Genomic DNA, 21504 nt, shown 5'->3' with positions numbered 1-21504 from the left:
AGACTCCCCAAACATATGGAAGAAGGTACTCTTGTCAGATGAGACAAAAATTGAGCTTTTTGGCCATCAAGGAAAACACTATGTCTGGCGCAAACCCAACACCTCTCATCACCCCGAGATCACCATCCCTACAGTGAAGCATGGTGGTGGCAGCATCATGCTGTGGGGATGTTTTTCATCGGCAGGGACTGGGAAACTGGTCAGAATTGAAGGAATGATGGATGGCGCTAACTACAGGGAAATTCTTGTCGTTAAACCTGTTTCAGTCTTCCAGAGATTTGAGACTGGGACAGAGGTTCACCTTCCAGCAGGACAATGACCCTAAGCATACTACTAAAGCAACACTCGAGTGGTTAAGGGGAAACATTTAAATGTCTTGGAATGGCCTAGTCAAAGCCCAGACCTCAATCCAATTGAGAATCTGTGGTATGACTTAAAGATTGCTGTACACCAGCGGAACCCATCCAACTTGAAGGAGCTGGAGCAGTTTTGCCTTGAAGAATGGGCAAAAATCTCAGTGGCTAGATGTGACAAGCTTATAGAAACATACCCCAAGAGACTTGCAGCTGTAATTGCTGCAAAAGGTGGCTTTACAAAGTATTGACTTTGGGGGGGCGGGGGTGAATAGTTATGCACGCTCAAGTTCTGTTTTTTTGTCTTATTTCTTGTTTGTTTCACAATTTTTTTTATTTTGCATCTTCAAAGTGGTAGGCATGTTGTGTAAATCAAATGATACGAACCCCCACAAAAATCCATTTTAATTCCAGGTTGTAAGGCAACAAAATAGGAAAAATGCCAAGGGGGTTGAATACTTTCGCAAGCCACTGTATTTGGGGAGTTTCTCTCATTCCTCTCTGCAGATCCTCTCAAGCTCTGTCAGGTTGGATGGGGAGCATTGCTGCACAGCTATTTTCAGGTCTCTCTATGGATGTTCAATCAGGATCAAGTCCAGGCTCTGGCAGGGCCACTCAAGGACATTCAGAGACTTGTCCCCAAGCCACTCCTGCGTTGTCTTGGCTGTGTGCTTAAGGTCGTTGAACCTTCGCCCCAGGTCCTGAGTGCTCTGGAGCAGGTTTTAATCAAGGATCTCTCTGTACTTTGCTCCGTTCATCTTTCCCTCGATCCTGACTAGACTCCCAGTCCCTGCCGCTGAAAAACCTCCCCACAGCATGATGCTGCCACCACCATGCTTCACCATAGGGATGGTGCCAGGTTCCCTCCAGACGTGACGCTTGGCATTCAGGTCAGAGAGTTGAATCTTGGTTTCATCAGACCAGAGAATCTTGTTTCTCATGGTCTGAGAGTCTTTAGGTGCCTTTTGGCAAACTCCAAGCGGGCTGTCATCTGCTTTTTACTGAGGAGTGGCTTCCGTCTGGCCACTTTACCATAAAGGCTTGATTGGTGGAGTGCTGCAGAGATGTTTGTCCTTCAGGAAGGTTCTCCCATCTCCACAGAGGAACTCTAGAGCTCTGTCAGAGTGACCATCAGGTTCTTGGTCACCTCCCTGTCCAAGGCCCTTCTCCCCCAAAGTCTCAGTTTGGCCGGGCAGCCAGCTCTAGGAAGAGTCTTGGTGGTTCCAAACTTCTTCCATTTAAGAATGAGGGAGGCCACTGTGTTCTTGGGGACCTTTAATGCTGCAAAAATGTTTTGGTACATTTCCCAGATCTGTGCCTCGACACAATCCTGTCTCGTGGGTCTACGGACAATTCCTTCGACCTCATGGCTTGGTTTTTGCTCTGACATGCACTGTCAACTGTGGGACCTTATATAGACAGGTGTGTGCCTTTCCAAATCATGCCCAATCAATTGAATTTACCACAGGTGGACTCCAATCAAGTTGTAGAAACATCTCAAGGATGATCAATGGAAACAGGATGCACCTGAGCTCAATTTCAAGTCTCATAGCAAAGGGTCTGAATACTTATTTCTGTTTTTTATTTTTAATATATTTGCAAAATCTTCAAAAACACTGTTTTTGCTTAGTCATTATGGGGTATTGTGTGTAGATTGCTGAGAAAAAAATTATATTCAACCCATTTTAGAATTAGGCTGTAACGTAACAAAATGTGGAAAAAGTCAAGGGGTCTGAATACTTTCCGAAGGCACTGAATACCCCCTTCAAGTTAAGTGTTACTGAATACCCCCTTCAAGTTAAGTGTTACTGAATACCCCCTTCAAGTTAAGTGTTACTGAATACCCCCTTCAAGTTAAGTGTTACTGAATACCCCCTTCAAGTTAAGTGTTACTGAATACCCCCTTCAAGTTAAGTGTTACTGAATACCCCCTTCAGGTTAAGTTTTACTGAATACCCCCTTCAGGTTAAGTGTTACTGAATACCCCCTTCAAGTTAAGTGTTACTGAATGCCCCCTTCAGGTTAAGTGTTACTGAATGCCCCCTTCAGGTTAAGTGTTACTGAATGCCCCCTTCATGTTAAGTGTTACTGAATGTTGAAAGAAGTCCTGCTGAGGCTGAGGCTGTCCTAATATGGACCATTGGTCTAATGTGGTGTTGTGGCCTGTGTTGTCCCTGCAGTACCTGGGCAGGTGGTTCAAACACCGACCAATCAGCCTGTTACAAGTGCTTAGCAAACCTTTGGAAAAAATTGTGTTTGATCAAATACAAAGTTATTTTACAGAAAACAAATTAACAACAGACTTTCAGCATGCTTATAGGGAAGGGCACTGAACATGCTCGGCACTGACACATTATCTCCTGGCTCAAAGTTGAGGAGAGATTGACTACATCACTACTGGTCTTTGTGCGAGGTGTTGATGTGTTGAAGGTACCGAACTGTCTGTTCAAGCAGTTGGCACACAATTCGGACACTCATCGGTACAACATAAGACATGCAACCAGACGTCTCTTTACAGTCCCCAGGTCCAGAACAGAGGTTGGAAAATGTACTGTATTAAATAAAGCCATGACTACATGGAACTCTCTGCCACCCCAGGTAACTCAAGCTAGCAATAAAACCAGTTTTAAAAAACTGATAAAACAACACCTTACTGCACAAAGGGGACAGTGAAGAGACACAGCCATTTTATATATATTGTATTGTAATTTGTACTGTACTATGTATTAGACCTAGATATTGTTTGTATGTACTGATATGTAGGCTATGTGTGACGTTTTAAATGTATGTATTTCAGTCCTTGACTAATAACGTTCTGTACTATGTATTATGTCATGTTTCATGTGGACCCCAGGAAGAGTAGCTGATGCTTTTACAGCGGCTAATGGGGATCCTAATAAATACCAAATAGTAGTAATGGTAGTAGTAGTAGTAGTTATAGTAGTAGTAGTTATAGTATAGTAGTTAGTAGTAGTTATAGTATAGTAGTTAGTAGTAGTTATAGTATAGTAGTTAGTGGTAGTTATAGTATAGTAGTTAGTGGTAGTTATAGTAGTAGTAGTTATAGTATAGTAGTAGTAGTAGTTATAGTATAGTAGTAGTAGTTATAGTAGTAGTAGTTATAGTGTAGTAGTAGTAGTTATAGTATAGTAGTAGTAGTAGTTATAGTAGTAGTAGTTATAGTATAGTAGTTAGTAGTAGTTATAGTATAGTAGTAGTAGTAGTTATAGTATAGTAGTTAGTAGTAGTTATAGTATAGTAGTTAGTAGTAGTTATAGTATAGTAGTTAGTGGTAGTTACAGTAGTAGCTGTAATATGGTAGTTATAGTATAGTAGTAGTAGTAGTTATAGTAGTAGTAGTTATAGTATAGTAGTAGTTGTAGTTATAGTATAGTAGTAGTAGTTATAGTAGTAGTAGTTATAGTGTAGTAGTAGTAGTTATAGTATAGTAGTAGTAGTAGTTATAGTAGTAGTAGTTATAGTATAGTAGTAGTAGTAGTTATAGTATAGTAGTAGTAGTTATAGTGTAGTAGTAGTAGTTATAGTATAGTAGTAGTAGTAGTTATAGTAGTAGTAGTTATAGTATAGTAGTAGTAGTAGTTATAGTAGAAGTAGTTATAGTATAGTAGTAGTAGTAGTTATAGTAGTAGTAGCCGTAGTAGTCGTTAAAGTAGTAGTAGCTATATTATAGGATTATACTATTGCTGTAGGCCTATATAATACTACTAATGTGACAATAATGTTATCAAAGGAATAAGTCAAACATCATTGTTTTTTTGAGGGATCCTCTCTTCTCTACTTCAGGTACTCACCCTGATCCCTACTGGGTGCTGTCCACCGACTATGACAGCTACACCCTGGTGTACTCCTGCACTAACTTTGGCGGCCTGTTCCATGTGGACTTTGCCTGGATCCTGAGCAGAGAGCGTTCCGTCCCAGACGAGACCCTGGAGGAGCTGCACAGCCATCTCACCTCCAAACGCATCAAGAATGACAAGATAACCATCAGCGACCAGAGCCCCAAACGCTGCACTGTCATGCCTGAGTAACAAAGAAACTATTATTTATGTTTTACTACTAGTACGGCATCCATGTTAGGAAGTCCCTCAGTTGTCAGCCGAAACTTGTCAGTTGTCAGTCCAGACTTTGGTCCAAAAGAAAAGTTTTTCTTTCAAATATTTTGGAGCTATTGATTGAGCCTGTCTGGAGAGCCAAATGTGCAGGGTTTATACTTTTAGGACAATTCCATTGGTTAAATAGAGCCAGGCAAGCTCAATCAAGGGCTTAAAACATACAGTATTATTTTCTGTCAACAGATTTTGATTCTGTCAACAGAGAGAGAAGTGTAGTAGTGGTTGTCATTCATAATATCGATGGAGGGGAGTTGGAATGATGCTTTAAGTCATTTAACCTCTTATTAAATGCCTGCATGCAAAGACTTGTATGTTTGTTACTGAAAATCATAGCTTACGTCTTATATTCAAGTTTGACATCCTCCAAACTGTTGTTTAAATTACAAATATGACTGTGTGGAATGACCTTGTTACAACAAATTGTTTAGTAAATACCTAGTAAGGTCTGCACTGCAAAATAGAGTGCTACTCAAAAATGTCCCAGTGAACTGTACTAAAGAAAAGAGCAGACAAGACAATGTCTGTGGGAGGTAAACAATGAATGAACACCGAGCGCCGTTAAGTCCTGGAAATCCCCCCAAGTGTGACATGAACATTTCACGACAATGTCCCAGAGAGGGCTGTCCGTCACAGTCCGTCCTATTCCATCCCGCCAGATTGGTTAATAACATTTATCCTGGTATGTCCCCCATGACTCCAATTTGCTAATTGTTTACTTTCTGTCAGAAATAAGCCTCGGGATGCTACAAAGACGTTCATTCATGACAGAGACTTCAGTGTGGCATGACCCAGGAGAGAGAAGGTTATCTTATAAATACACATCCTGAGTTGACCAGATATCCTGACCAGAGAGACAGAGGTAAGATGTGCTTTTCGCTGTTGTATGGGATTTCATATAAAGATAAATGTTTCGAATGAATGAACGCTATCAATGTCCAAATGAGAAAACTTGTTTGGGGAGTTCAAATGAACGGTAGAATTTGGTTTGTGCGATAGCAAGCAAAATAAGGTAGAGTTCGCTGAATATCTTTGTCATGTGAGACGAAGAGACTAACACCAGGGACTGGGAAATGAAACAAATATGATCTCTATATAGCTGTATATTTACAAATAGCATAGAACTTAAAATAACCCAATGATTGATGTGTGTTACATGGTTGATGCTGAAACACATTTATATTGATTTTCTTTTTGTTGTTGTTGTTGATAATCTTTTTTTTCTGTCTTGAAAATGTGACTAATTAGGGGAAAGTGTGAGTGACATTTGCCGGCCATTTTAAGACAGATATCAGAGATACTGTATGTTTTGCGTTTATGACAGATAGAGATATTATATGTTTATATTTTGCATTAAATTATGAAATGATGGCCTATGAGTCATCTGTCCTCCATTTCTCCATTTACCATTTTAATCGACTATGAAAAAAAGCTGTCGAGATCGAATTTCCTGTGGTTTGCTCTCTTTTACCATCTTTCTATTTGTAAAATGGATCACAAAGCCTACAACAACTAAGGCCAGTTTCCCAGACCCCAATTATACCTATTCCTGGACTAACAACCTCCCCAAAGATGGTCTATTATATTGACAAGATAGTCAAGTGACCGCCCTAACAATGGAAATACATGTCCTCAAAGATGGAAGGCAGGCGGGAGGAGGCGAGATCAGGTGGGACCATTCTAGCCAATGAGAGGGCAGATACACGTGTGAACAACAGGCCCTAGAGATACTGTAGATAGAGGATTCATCTTTGTACCTGTGTCGTTATAGATCTGTGACAGCATGGGCAGCGCCATTGAAGCGATCTCCATTTTAAAGTAGTCCATTTTCTTCTTCTTCTTTGACTGATTGCTCCAAACTCATAGGAATATCCACCCAGTTGACTACTTTAAAATGGAGTGGAAGCCCTCAACTTAAATTTCCATGCTAAAAATATCTCTATGAAAACAGGCACAATCCATAGTTGCCAAAAAGCCAAGTGCGTCCACTTATATCAGTGCATTTGTACCACAGGAGACTGCTGAGGAGAGAACGGCTCATTGTAATTTAAGGTGCCACCGGCTGCCTGTGATTTGTAACAACGCAACCATTACCAAACTTATATTCGATCAAATAAGCCTCATATAGCAAATTTGCAATTAGCATTATTTTCGTGAACAGATTTTGGGCGGAGTAAAATCTGTTGTCCCTCAGATTTTTTAGATTTTTTTGTAAGCTTTGTTTTCTCTGTTGATTGATTGTCATTATTTCCAGGTGACGGCTGCCCTGTAACCATGACGCCATTGTTTGCCCTCATCTTGCCTCTCCTCCTCCTCCTCCCCCTCGTCAGTACCCAGGTACCCCACTGGGGGCCTTGTCCGGAACCAGCCGTCCAGCCCGCCTTCAGCATAAAAAAGGTACCAACCCCCTGCCTGACCAATCGGCACAGATAATGTACCTGCCAATCATGGATGGCCAGCCAATCATATAAATGATTATTATCATCATGAACATATCACAGTGAATGTCACATACTAAATCTACCTGTCATACCAGATGAACACTAAACACTACACTAGTCATGGTCTCTTAATTTTCTAACTTGTCTAGCACTTTTCATTACAGAAGAAAATCCCAAAGCGTGTAAAAGCAAAACAAACAAGCACAACAACATGTTAAGATGGGAGATTGAGAATGTTTTAGTGTGTATGTGTTTATTTACCTGTGGTTCTAGTTCATGGGTAGATGGTTTGAAATCGCCAAACTGCCTGCCCAGTTTGAGAAGGGGAGGTGCATCGAGACCAACTTCTCCATGAAGGCTGATCAGACCATTAGAGTGGTCAGCTCTGAAATGTTGTGAGTAGATTACGTACACCTAGGATTGCAAAATTCCGGTAATTTACATTTCCCAGTTTTCCAAAAATCCTGGAAGATTCCGGATTTCCTTCTTATTTCCTCCTAATTCTGGAAAACCTTCCACCAGAATTTCTGGAAAAAACAGGCAATATTGGGAAAGTTACTGGCATTTTTCAACCCTAGATACACCTCGATTACATACACTTTTATCCTGAACAATGTTGTTGTTTGAAAATTCATAGTAGTGGGCCATACATTGGGCGGCAGGTAGCTTAGTGGTTAAGAGCGTTGTGCCAGTAACCGAAAGGTCACTGGTTCTAATCCCCGAGCCGACTAGGTGAAAAATCTGTCGATGTGCCCTTGAGCAAGGCACTTAACCCTAATTGCTCTGGATAAGAGCGTCTGCTAAATGACTAAAATGTAATGCAGTTTATTTCAGTTGAAAATCAGCTCATTTCAGTTGCCATACAGTTCTTTCTGTTTAAATCCTTTGATATGAATCTAATGCTTTTGACCTTTTGGTGACCTTTGACAGAAAGGGAGAGCTAAGGACTATCGAGGGGACAGGAGTCACGGAGGACTTGAAGAACCCAGCCAAGTTAGGCATCAGCTACTCTTATGGTGAGCATTATGATAAGCTGTTACGACGTAACTACAGTAGAGTAGGGCAACCAGGGTTGTGTTCAGTAGGGAGAAACTGTATTAAATAGGGAGGTGCTGCATTAAACAGGGAGAAGCTGTATTAAATAGGGAGGTACTGCATTAAACAGGGAGAAACTCCATTAAATAGGGAGGTACTGCATTAAACAGGGAGAAACTGTATTAAATAGGGAGGTACTGCATTAAACAGGGAGAAACTCCATTAAATAGGAAGGTACTGCATTAAACAGGGAGAAACTCCATTAAATAGGAAGTTACTGCAATAAACAGGGAGAAACTGTATTAAATAGGGAGGTGCTGCATTAAACAGGGAGAAACTCCATTAAATAGGAAGGTGCTGCATTAAACAGGGAGAAACTGTATTAAATAGGGAGGTGCTGCATTAAACAGGGAGAAACTGTATTAAATAGGGAGGTACTGCATTAAACAGGGAGAAACTGTATTAAATAGGGAGGTACTGCATTAAACAGGGAGAAACTATATTAAATAGGGATGTACTGCCTGCACTTGTCCTACACCTCATTACATTTACATTCACGTCATTTAGCAGACGCTCTTATCCAGAGCGACTTACAGATAGTGAATACATATTTTTTATACTGGCCCCCGTGGAATCGAACCCACAACCCTGGCGTTGCAAACGCCATGCTCTATCAACTGAGCTACATCCCTGCCGGCCATTCCCTCCCCTACCCTGGACGACGCTGGGCCAATTGTGCGCCGCCAATGAGTCTCCCGGTCACGGCCGGCTGCGACAGAGCCTGGATTCGAACCAGGATCTCTAGTGGCACACTGCGATGCAGTGCCTTAGACCACTGCGCCACTCAGGAGTAGGAGTATAACCTCATCTAGGGCAGGAGTGTCACTGCCCAGCTCCAGTCCTCAAGGGAAACATAATATAATTAAAAAATATGCGTTAAGGTGTCTGTAATAGAATAATGTGACTAAAACAAATGTAGACATTAATAAATGCATTTCTATAGCTTCCTAAATATTTTTGACAATGGTGGGGGAGTGCCAAGGTGGAGGGGCGTTTGCTTCAGAAAAGCAGCCCCTGTCCGTCATCTAGTGTACATGTAAATCATTGAATAAAACAGGGAGGTGGCTACTACCTGAACTTGTCCTATGAGATTTTGTTTTCTTTTCGGTTGCAAAATCTTTTGCTAGTGTGCCCTACTGAACATGTGTGTGGACTTCCCAGCTAACAAATGACATTCATTGGTCAACATCGTACCAGAATAATAAACAAAAACTAGAAAAGATGGCAGCCTTTAAGAACAAACTGAGCAGTAGAGATCACTCACCACAGAGTTCTAATGAGAGGGGTTGTTTTTGAAAATCAGGAGATGTCATGAGTCGGACCCGTTAGCCCATATAAACAGAACAATATCAAATAACAACCAAAGGCCATCTCATCCCACTTTGTTGATCTTGACATCATTTGAGAGAGGTAATTCAATTTTCTGCAGTTTGAAGGAGTCATCACGACTGTAATCACGTTATAATCTGTGGAATAAAGGTAATCAAATCAAATCAAATCAAATTTTATTGGTCACATGCGCCGAATACAACAGGTGCAGACATTACAGTGAAATGCTTACTTACAGCCCTTAACCAACAGTGCATTTATTTTTAACAAAAAAAGTAAAAATAAAACAACAACAAAAAAAGTGTTGAGAAAAAAAAGAGCAGAAGTAAAATAAAGTAACAGTAGGGAGGCTATATATACAGGGGGGTACCGTTGCAGAGTCAATGTGCGGGGGCACCGGCTAGTTGAGGTAGTTGAGGTAATATGTACATGTGGGTAGAGTTAAAGTGACTATGCATAATGTGATCCTGTGGTTGTTTCCCATCTCTGTCGATCCTGTGGTTGTTTCCCATCTCTGTCGATCCTGTGGTTGTTTCCCATCTCTGTCGATCCTGTGGTTGTTTCCCATCTCTGTCGATCCTGTGGTTGTTTCCCATCTCTGTCGATCCTGTGGTTGTTTCCCATCTCTGTCGATCCTGTGGTTGTTTCCCATCTCTGTCTCTCTAACAGTCCTCCCCTACTCGCCTTACTGGGTCATCTCCACCGACTATGAGAACTCAGCTCTAGTCTATTCCTGCACCGATGTCCTGCGTCTGTTCCACATGGACTTTGCCTGGATCCTGGGGCGCACACGCACCCTCCCTGCCGCCACCGTCGACAAAGCCAGGGAGATCTTCACAAGCAGCAACATTGACGTTAGCCGGATGGTCGCCAGCAGGCAGCAGGGCTGTGATAAGACCCTCTGAGAGATTGAATACAATTGGATAGAGTAGAACTTCATAGAATTTTCCCACAGGGACATTTGGTTTGCAACAACATAGTATGCAAAAGAGATGTTGATGGAAAAAAGTAATATAGTTTCCCTCATCTGTATAATAACATGTTAGCTCGGCAAACTTCAGTGACATTCCATTCATTATTCAGAGGAATTGTTAGAGGAAAATAATGTACAGTAATATTTTTGTCCGAGTTTTTTAATGCTTTTTTTCTTTTTATCATAACAAAAAAAATGAGATATATATTCCAGCTACATTACGTTATTTTAAATCATATGACTGGAAATTAATTGTTGTGACCTAATTTTAAATGTTTGTCACAAACTGAAAACATGAGTATTCTCATTAGAGGCAATAAAAGTATAAGGAAATCAATATCATGTGAGTTTGATTGATCTTGGACAGATGTCTACTGCCACCTTGTGGCTCCTGTAAAAAGAGAACGCCTGATAAATGCACGAGTCTTAATATGTTCCTAACATATTAACATTGTTTTAATCCATCATATGGTCTCATTCAACATAGTCTTAAACTAAGCTAAATACAAAGTCAGTGTAAATGTGCCTTAGAAGGCAGTTCTATAGCTCCTATGCACTGTAAGGTCTCCGGCCCCTTTATTATTTTGCATGCGCGTTCCTTGTCTCCCCATCGGATATATTTTTATTTGACACTGCATCAACCCGGCGACGGCAGCTAGCTAGCAGCTAATTTGCTAAACATTCAAGCGTTCAATTATTTAATTCATTTATGACAATTAAAGGCCTATCAAACTCAGCCGTGATGAAGCCAGCAGTCGACGAGATGTTCCCTGAAGGAGCTGGGCCATACGTGGATCTTGATGAGGTTTGCAAACATTTATGCTTCAGAATTGCTAGTTAGCTTGCTATGATAGCTAACGTTAACGTTACGTATTAGCGAGCTACTGTAACTAGTTACATTTACTCTGAATGAACTCACACGAGAAGTAACCAAGCTCTATTTGGTGGTTGTAGGACGTTTAAGTTAGCTGGAGATTCGATTAATAATCACTTTTATTGAATTTAGCCAGCACAGCCTGGTAGCTAAATAGCTAGCGCACCGTTGTCGTCTTTATCGGCGGTTGGCATCCAACGTTATGGTGCATTATCGCCACCTACCGTACTGGAGTGTGGGCCAGAGACAGGGAGAAACTAAATCCTACCTGCCAGCCCCGTTGTTCTTCAAAAAGATAACAAAATATTGTAGACTATATCTAATGACGTTCTACTAAATATACTCTTTAAACTAATTTCCTGTATCACCTTCACCCTCATACTAGATCTCAGCCTCTCTCTTTCCCTCTGATACTGCCCACCACACTGTAGCAATACATGCTCCACAGTCTCTGTTTCCTGGCAATAATCACACGTTGCTGTTGGATGCTTTCCTATGACATTTAAGGTCTTATTCAACTGGCTGTGTCCCACCCTTAATCTTGTAAAAATAGCCTCCTCCTTTCTGTCCCTTCCTGCCGTCCTCCCCTCCCCGACTTTCCTCTGTACTTAAAATAAATGCCTGCCCTTTAGTATCTCTATTCCACTGCTCCAGCCATCTCTGCACCATCACTGTCCATATCAGGCTTTCTGCCTTGCTCATTGAAACTACAATATCAACATCCCCACTACTAAGTGCTTGTTTAGCCAGTACATCAACTGCCTCGTTCCACTCCACCCCCACATGGGCTTGGACCCAAGTAAATCGTATCTGTATACCCATCTGTCTAATCCTGCCATGGGTTTGTAGCACCTCATAAAACAGGTCTTGTCTTCTACGTGAGCTATAGGACTGGAGACTCATCAACACTGCACATTAATCAGAGCAAATAACTACTCTGTCTGGCTTGACTTCCTCCACCCACTGCAAGGCCAACAGTATGGCCATGGTGGATTTACAGGAATAGCTACCGTTGGACTAAACTCCCTTCCATACAGTCCCATCTCCTTTGCCTAGGTATTACCCACCCACCCAAAGCTCGTGTTCTGTCTTCGCTCATGTTCCCAGCATGCCTGTAAAATCACTTTCGCAGGATGAGACACCCCATGTCCCTGTAGGTTGACCCAATAAATCAATGCCAGCTGCTGTCGCCTAATCTGCAATGGCATATCCCCCATCTCCACCTGTAATGCAGCCACTGGGGATGTCCGAAACACCTCACTACATCAGTCTAGTGTCAAAGTATACCCCAAGGAACCTGAAGGCCCCCACCCTCTCCAAGTTTCTCCCATATAACCTCAAGCGTACCTCATCTCCCACCTTCCTCCAGGTAAAGAACACTGAGTTTTCTCTACAGAGAACCTGAATCCCCACATTAATGTCCACTACTCTACCTCATCAATTGCTTCCTGTACCTTCCTGACTATGAATGGCATATTTCTTCCCCTCTTCCATAAGGCCCCATCATCTGCAAATTACGACCTCCCTATATCCGGCCATAACTGAAAGTAAACATCATTGATCATGATTGAGAACAACAGAGGACTAATCACGCTCCCCTGCGGTGTACCGTTATCCACCAGGTAGCTGCCTGATAAAGACTTCCCCACCCTCACCTGGATAGACCTTCCAAACAGGAAATCCTTTATCCAGTTGTACGTTCTTCCTCCTACCCCCATAATATCAAACTTGATTAACAACCCCTCCTTCCACATCATATACCTTCACATCAAAAAAGACAGCTACGACAGTCTCCTCTCATAAAAACCATACGTTCCATAATCTTACATACATGTGATGTTAAAGCTATTGGCCGATAGCTTGTTGGCCTCGTTGGGTCCTTCCCTGGCTTCCGGATTGGTACCATTACTGCCTCCATCCAGCTGCCTTGTAGTTTCCCCTCCCCCCACACAAAACCTTATCCAGTGCCTCATCACTAAGATGGGCCAACATAACATAGCACACCTCATCTTTCGCAGGTGAAGGTAAATGGTGTATTCAACGCATCATTTACATCCTCCTTCCTATCCAGCACTCCAGGATTCTCCTCTCTTATTCTCTCTCTGCCCCTGCTCTGACAGATTTGCAGAGCTATGCACTTGGACAAATACTTTGGCCATCATCTCTGCCTTCTCCTCATCTGTTACTGCCACATCCTCCCCACTCGTCAACACTGGATAATCCCACTCCCTTCTTTCTGATCCCACTCATCCTCTTAATCATCCCCCACACTTCTCCCACAGGTGTCGCCCTTCCAATGGTGTCACAGAACCGATGCCAACATGACCTCTTTGCCTGATGGATAGTTCTCCTCACCATGGCCTGGGCCTGTTTATACTGAATCAGATGTTGGAAGTTATGCGTCCTTTTCAGTACTCTAAATGCCCTTTTCCTACTCCTCACCATTGCCCCCACATTCCTCCGTCCACCATGGGACTGCTTTCCTCCTCCTCCTCCCTGAACTCTTAGGTATAGCCTCAGTAGCTGCCCCCACTAACGCTGTTCTCACCCAGTTATTCATACTATCCACATCCCCTCTCATATCCACCCGAACCATCACCTGCTCACTCAGCTCCTGAAACTGATCCCACTATGCCCTTCCAAACACCCACCTGCCTGCTCCATCCACTAACACCTCCTCCTCCCTCCGGCCTACTGTGCATACAATGGGGTAATGATCACTCCCTACTGTACATACAATGGGGTAATGATCACTCCCTACTGTACATACAATGGGGTAATGATCACTCCCTACTGTACATACAATGGGGTAATGATCACTCCCTACTGTACATACAATGGGGTAATGATCACTCCTACTGTACATACAATGGGGTAATGATCACTCCCTACTGTACATACAATGGGGGTAATGATCACTCCCTACTGTACATACAATGGGGTAATGATCACTCCCTACTGTCGACTCCTCCCATACCTCCCACTCACAGACAGATTCCTGCCATCGCACTAGATACTGGAGTGAGGTCCAAGGCAGACCCTTTCCCCGTGGCTACATCAATCCTGGTCCCTCTGCCATCATTCAAACACACTAGATCTTTCATTTCTATCAGATTTTCCATCACATGGCCATTTCCATCCATCCGTTTCCCCCCCAGAGCGTGTTGTGGGAATTAATATCCCCACACCACATGACCTTATTTCTATCCTGGCCCTCCACCCTCTCCAGCACTTCCAGGTCCAATATCTGACAAGGATTATAGTAGTTCACTCCCACTATCACCCCTCCTCTCAACCACACCTCCACTACCACGTACTCCTGTTCAATACCTTTGCCTAGCAACCTGTAAGGAAGTTCTTGCTTTATGAAGGTGGCACCCTTTTTTTTTTCTATGTATACCATATCGCCGCCCACCTGCCCCATAATCCCTGGTCTAGATGCTCCTACCCATCTCTCCCTTGAACTTGTAGCTCCCTGGACCTGGACCACCCCCACTGCCTCAGCACATGGCAACCTTCTCTCCTGGACCACCCTCACTGCCTCAGCATATGACACCCTTCTCTCCTGGACCACCCTCACTGCCTCAGCATATGACACCCTTCTCTCCTGGACCACCCTCACTGCCTCAGCATATGGCAACCTTCTCTCCACTCTCACTTGTTGCACCTCCACTGCCTTCTTCATAACCTCACACCCACTATATGCTACCACTATGAGCACCCCACAGTTGCAGCACTTTGGTTGTACACCATCTCCACACTTCCCATACTCATGCTCTCCTCCACACCTGGCACACCTCTTTTTCTCTTTACAGACTGTTGCCACATGCCCAAACCTCTGGCATTTATAACATCTTAAAGGCTTCGGCACATAAGCCCTCACATAATAACTCATATATCCTATGGTTACTTTATTTGGCAGTACCCGGTCCTTGAAGTGTAACAGAATAGACAGGCTATCTACCCTAACTCCACCCCTTGTTGCTTACAATCTTTGAACATTCACAAGAACGCCTCCTCTCAAATTGTCGTTTACCTCTTTTAGTGCGAACGCTCACAGGCACTCCTGTTATCACCCCTTTATTCCACTGCTTCCCTGCTTGATCTGTCCAGCTGCTCGACACAGAACTGCTGATGGAACTGGCCGCCAATGATGAGGCAGTTCATGTAGACATTTTCAATGGTAAGATTAAGAACGCCTGTTAGGGTGAAATGATAACTCTAAATCTCCCATAGTAAATATGGAACTATCTATCCTGTCAGAGACCGAGGTGCTGCTACATTCTTGGGCTTTAGTGGTCAGGTATTGGATCAGGGCCATGTCCGCCTGGCATCCTAAAGACCAGGGTTTCTCAAACTCGGTTTCTCAAACTTTGTTTTTTTGCCCTGGCACTACACAGCTGATTCAAATAACCAACTCATCATCAAGCTTAGATGAAACAGCTGTGTAGTGCTTGTACAAAAAAACAAACCGTGCACCCAAGGGAGAGGGGGGTGGGGCCCAGGACTGAGTTTGGGAAACCCTGCTATAGGCTACAACTCTTTTTGAAGACACTCATTATTCATAAAGGTACACCCATACCCAGTACACAAAGCTGGTTGCCATGACGTCATTCTGACATCTGTTGTGACGTCGTGGTCAGGTTGTGTACTGATTTATATAAAAGTAAAAAGTTTGTTTTCTAGACGTATTTTTAGTGATCAGGAAAAGGTGTCTTTTAACTGACAAGATAACAAACAAAATATGAAGTTCGAGAAAGGCATCAAGGCTAACTGGCCAGATTTCCAAGACATCTTGATGTTGTCCTTCAAAAAAACATGTTTTTACCTGGTTGTAATCTGGTAATATGATGTCTCTACAAGCAGGAAATGACATTATGACGTACCATGCCAAATTCTGCATCCGTGGATAGACATGGCTGACCAGAATAGTCCAATTAAACTTTGTAATGTTGTAGTGTGGTTAACTTTGCAACGTTACTGACTCCAAATATATAATAGCAATGATAACTTTATTTGGTTTTCAAACATTTAAGAGTCAAACTGCTAAAATTACTAAAACATCACTGAACAGTATCAAATATATGCATAGTTTTGATATTGTAGCGATCTGTTTGGGAACATAACAGTGTAAGGCCCTTTGCGAGTCTGGAAACCGGGTCTCCCAGCCTGTAGGCAGACTAGCTAACCACTGCTTCAATAAGGGTTCATCCTTTCATAGTTTACCTACAGATCGTTTGTTACAATATCAATCCTGAGACTCCTATCATGTTAACACTCATAGCATCAATTAAACTGTAATTCAAGCACATTGACTTGGTAGGGCATTGGAATTTTGAATGGGTTGAGGTTGTTGCCTTTAACCAGCGCAGCTGATCTGTATTCCATATGAGCCAAGTGGTCAGGGCAGATTGAATCCATTAGTGCATGCCTTTCTCCAGCTGCTCACCTCCATTCTGTTGCTTCAGAACTCTGTTGGCTTCTGGAGCAGCAGGAAGCGTCTTTACTGGCCTCAAACCAGCACTCCTGTTTTTCTTTTACAAAGTTCGTTTTATAATGTAGTGTGATCCTTGTCCTGAGGCAAAATAACATCAAACATGACTTTTAGAACTAACGATGAAGGAAATGATCACTAAGAGCCATTTGCCTTTTAGAACAGAACTGTCAGATTCTTACGAGAGCCTCCTACAGGGTTTGAGTAAAAGAGTATTAGACTTACTATATGTCTTTTAAAATCTGCAATGCCGAGAACGCGCACAGAATCACGGAATCCAGACATTAAAAACGGAATTCAACAATATTCAACAATGTATTGAAATTGGTAGGGAATCAACTAAAATATATTGAAAATAAATACATTTGGCCAAGTTTGTCATAATGAACAGAATGCAAAAGTATTTTCGTATTTCCTGCTACTCTCTGAAGAGGCAACGATAATGCCCCAGTCTGTGTGTGTGGTGCGGGCGTCTACCACTTTGTGTAGCCGTAGCGATGATGTTTTGAAAACAGCCTTCAGGGCCCAGTTTTCAAAAGTTATCTATCTGGATTTCGCCTATCAGGTAGGATTAAATGCATAGAAATATAATAAATAAAAAAGATAAATCATTGACTTGAATGGGGACTCTCAATCTATTTCAATGCATTTAATCCTATTCCGATAGCTGAAATCCAGATAACTTTGGAAAGACTGGGCCCTGGTAGATGGAAAGGCTTTCACAAAAACCTTCTCAATTAAATACTACAGTACCTTCCTGGCAGAATGATATCATTATTATTTTCATCAATCCAGTGGGTATTTGTTTTGCAAACTCTACCATTAAATGTGTGCTACAAAAACACAGCTAAACAACAGCCTCTTGTTAGGTACACACTTGAATTAAAGGGTAACTACACCCCAAAAATCCAAATTTCTCACATTTTTTCCAGACCCCAAAAATTGTATCCTGATGTGGTTTAAGCATTATTGTGGACTTAGAACATCCACATTTGTTTTTCTATAAAATGTTTTTCATTTTGATAGTGAAAACCAGATAATATTTTTTTTTTTTATACGGAAACCTGGAAAAACAAAACAGCGAAAACTGAATGAAATAAATAATGGAGTCAGGCAAAAATCGGATTCACTTAGCCTACCTAGAGCTCCTCTTCTGGAACATTCAGGGTTGTTATGCAAGACGTTTGTTTTTGGAGACAGAATGTATGTATTTATTTCCTCTTTGTTGCAATAGCTAGCTATGTGACTGTGTCTAGTTGAAGAGGCTTCCTCCAAACCTGAAGTGGATTGTTTGGATCGATCAAGTAGCTCACAAATTATTTGTGATTTTTTGTATTTTGATTAATCAAAGTCTTTCCTGGAGTACGTCCAGCCAGTCCACATCTTTGATGTATTCCATAACTAGCAGTAGCTGATTTATTTTTATTTTATTTTATTTTATTTAACCTTTATTTAACTAGGCAAGTCAATTAAGAACAAATTCTTATTTACAATGACGGCCTACCCCGGCCAAACCCTTTCCTAACCCGGACGATGATGGACCAATTGTGCGCCGCCCTATGGGACTCCCGATCACGGCCGGTTGTGATACAGCCCGGGATCGAACCCGGGTCTGTAGTGACGCCTCTAGCAGTGCGATGCAGCCACTCAGGATTATAAATTGACCATTTGAATCAGCTGGCTGGGGGTGCTCCAGGAGAGCTCTGTGAATCACTGGGTTAGAGGTTGATTTAGAAGACCATTCTTACATTTGTTTACAGACAGTACTGTAGAACACAACATTTGTGTACACAGTAGGCTGCATATCAGACCTGGGTTCAAATAGTATTTTTAGTTTCTCTACAGTCTTAATCTGTGCTTGATCTTGCATGGCACAATGGAACCAAGTGCAACCCCACCCATCTGGCACACCAGGCAGGCTCAATCAAATGGCCAAAGTTTCTTAAAGATTTAAAATACTAGGATAATTGAACCCAGGTCTGGTACACTAAGTAAGTGGCTACACATTTCCCAATTGAGTTCAAAGGAGATGCACAAAGAGAGATCCACAGTGTCTTGAAATGTGGCTCCTAAAAGAAAAAGATATGTCCCTGGAACATGCCTCCCTATAAACATGTAACACCAAATAGATACTTGATTAAGATATGTCCCTGGAACATGCCTCCCTATAAACATGTAACACCAAATAGATACTTGATTAAGATATGTCCCTGGAACATTCCTCCCTATAAACATGTAACACCAGATAGATAATTGATTAAGATATGTCCCTGAAACATTCCTCCCTATAAACATGTAACACCAGATAGATACTTGATTAAGATATGTCCCTGGAACATTCCTCCCTATAAACATGTAACACCAGATAGATACTTGATTAAGATATGTCCCTGGAACATTCCTCCCTATAAACATGTAACACCAGATAGATAATTGATTAAGATATGTCCCTGAAACATTCCTCCCTATAAACATGTAACACCAGATAGATACTTGATTAAGATATGTCCCTGGAACATTCCTCCCTATAAACATGTAACACCAGATAGATACTTGATTAAGATATGTCCCTGAAACATTCCTCACTATAAACATGTAACACCAGATAGATACTTGATTAAGATATGTCCCTGGAACATTCCTCCCTATAAACATGTAACACCAGATAGATACTTGATTAAGATATGTCCCTGGAACATTCCTCCCTATAAACATGTAACACCAGATAGATAATTGATTAAGATATGTCCCTGAAACATTCCTCCCTATAAACATGTAACACCAGATAGATACTTGATTAAGATATGTCCCTGGAACATTCCTCCCTATAAACATGTAACACCAGATAGATAATTGATTAAGATATGTCCCTGGAACATGCCTCCCTATAAACATGTAACACCAGATAGATACTTGATAAAGATATGTCCCTGGAACATTCCTCCCTATAAACATGTAACACCAGATAGATACTTGATTAAGATATGTCCCTGAAACATTCCTCCCTATAAACATGTAACACCAGATAGATACTTGATAAAGATATGTCCCTGAAACATTCCTCCCTATAAACATGTAACACCAGATAGATAATTGTGTCTATTTTAACTGCCCGTCTTAGAGTGCAGGTAATGTACAAGTGGTTGGTTTGGTAAAGTCTTTCATTTGGCTTAAAGTATTGTTTTCCTGTTTGTGTCTTTTCCTTTTCCTTCCACAGACAATGACTTGTGAAGATCACAGGTTGGGACATCAGTATGCCCATACAGTCTGCATACTGTAGACATGACTGCATGCACAGACGTCAGTTCATCATCTAGTTTGAATTAATATATTTGTATTCCATTGTCAACTACCTTTTATTCAAAGTGAGATCTACAATAGTCAAGTGAAATTCTTACTTGAAATTTGAGTGAAAATAAAAAGACAATCCCTCAAAAATGTGTGTACATTGATGAATTTGTGCAAATCTAATTGATTTTCCACATTGTTTCAACGGCGTTGTTCCCTGTTGAAACAACGTTGATACAACCTGTTGTTGTTTGCTCCAAATGGGAATATACACAATCTATGTCTCGAGACTTAAAAATCCTTCTTTAACCTGTCTCCTCCCCCTTCATCTGCACTGATTTGAAGACGATTTAACAAGTGACATCAATAAGGGATCATAGGGATATTGTCAGTCTATATCATGGAAAGAGGTGTTCTTAATATTTTGTATACTCAGTGTATTTGCATACAAGGAGATTTGCATTGGCGAAAAAAGGCTTCTCGAGACACTTGTAGCGGCAGAAAATGTTTTATGGATTGATACTCTGTATGTTTGTACAGAGCTCTACGATCAAACATCTGACCTCAAAGACCGCCCACAGACGCACAGGAAGGGCATGCAGACATCCCAGAATGGCCCTCACTTCTACCAGGGTGCATCTCTCTGACCCACTACTCTCACACCAGGGTTTATGAGAGATACGGCCGTCCTTGTCTGCTTGTGTTAAAACTGATAATATGAGTCAAAACAACCGACAACGGATTATTCTAAATTCATGCATCTTTTTTTCTTCACAGATTTTGAAGACCTTTTTGATGACGATGATATCCGGTGAGGAAGATTGAGTTTCTTTTTTTTTTTTACTTTTGAAAAGGAATTGATTGAATGAACGAGTGGATGAGCTAATATACGTATCATGTACATCTTTTTTCTTCTTCATTTTTTCAGGACTACACGGCAAACTAACTATTTAAACTCTAATGACATACCATTTACATTCAGGCAAATATGCGTGCTAGTTCTAGGTTTAAAAATACATTCTTACTAAATCGCCACTGCTGCCACCAGATGTTGCAAGGTTCCGAACAAATCCCAGGCATTCCACCATATGTTGGGATGTTCCAATTATGAGTTGCTATCATACTCATGTACCTTCAACAGACTTCCAAGTTGGATTGTAGGTTTGTGTGTGTCTGAGAACACCTGTTAGTTAGGCATTTGGAGCATAATTATATATGGGATGATCCCAGAGCCTCCGATGCAGTCGGACTGCAGATGGCAGATGATGAATGGGGCTCCACAAGAATCACTTACATTAGTTGTAATGACAAATTAAAGCCTGATAATAATGATAATTCATGGGTTTTATATATGGGCACAGTGAGGCTTGATGAATATAGAGTTTTAGATTAATATCCTGTTTTATTTGGTCTCTATTGGTTACATAAACGTTAAGGAGTAAGATGAGAAAATATATATATCGCTTGTCCATGCATTTGGTTACCTTGAGACACTTGAGCAGGACACAGTACATTATAAAGCGGCAA

At 41.5% G+C, this 21504-nt stretch overlaps 2 protein-coding genes across 2 annotated transcripts; both read left to right on the top strand.

Annotated features, from left to right (window-relative positions):
• Positions 1–5238: 5238 nt before the first annotated feature.
• On the top strand, positions 5239–10437 carry apoda.1 (apolipoprotein Da, duplicate 1). The gene is made up of 5 exons (XM_041895636.1): positions 5239–5345; positions 6738–6880; positions 7198–7319; positions 7855–7940; positions 10018–10437. Exons 1-5 carry the CDS (start codon positions 5270–5272, stop codon positions 10251–10253), a joined length of 663 nt encoding a protein of 220 aa, XP_041751570.1. The 5' UTR covers positions 5239–5269; the 3' UTR covers positions 10254–10437.
• Positions 10438–10507: 70 nt separating this feature from the next.
• LOC121580659 (COP9 signalosome complex subunit 9-like) lies at positions 10508–21056 on the top strand. The gene is made up of 3 exons (XM_041895637.2): positions 10508–11126; positions 15309–15378; positions 20755–21056. The coding sequence occupies exons 1-3, from the start codon at positions 11031–11033 to the stop codon at positions 20790–20792; spliced, it is 204 nt and encodes a 67-aa protein (XP_041751571.1). The 5' UTR covers positions 10508–11030; the 3' UTR covers positions 20793–21056.
• The last annotated feature ends 448 nt before the right edge of the window (positions 21057–21504 follow it).

Source organism: Coregonus clupeaformis, chromosome 14 (genome assembly GCF_020615455.1).
Source record: "Coregonus clupeaformis isolate EN_2021a chromosome 14, ASM2061545v1, whole genome shotgun sequence".
In the NCBI taxonomy this organism is placed as follows: Eukaryota; Metazoa; Chordata; class Actinopteri; order Salmoniformes; family Salmonidae; genus Coregonus; species Coregonus clupeaformis.
Note: the sequence above shows the minus strand (reverse complement) of the source record. Positions and strands in the feature narration are given on the sequence as shown.

Coding starts and splice junctions, on each gene's coding strand:
- apoda.1 (XM_041895636.1), top strand. CDS start 5,270: ATGACCCAGGAGAGAGAAGGTTATCTTATAAATACACATCCTGAGTTG. Junction 6,881..7,197: donor CCGCCTTCAGCATAAAAAAG/GTACCAACCCCC, acceptor CTGTGGTTCTAG/TTCATGGGTAGATGGTTTGA. Junction 7,320..7,854: donor GTGGTCAGCTCTGAAATGTT/GTGAGTAGATTA, acceptor GACCTTTGACAG/AAAGGGAGAGCTAAGGACTA.
- LOC121580659 (XM_041895637.2), top strand. CDS start 11,031: ATGACAATTAAAGGCCTATCAAACTCAGCCGTGATGAAGCCAGCAGTC. Junction 11,127..15,308: donor CATACGTGGATCTTGATGAG/GTTTGCAAACAT, acceptor TGATCTGTCCAG/CTGCTCGACACAGAACTGCT. Junction 15,379..20,754: donor TCATGTAGACATTTTCAATG/GTAAGATTAAGA, acceptor TTTTCTTCACAG/ATTTTGAAGACCTTTTTGAT.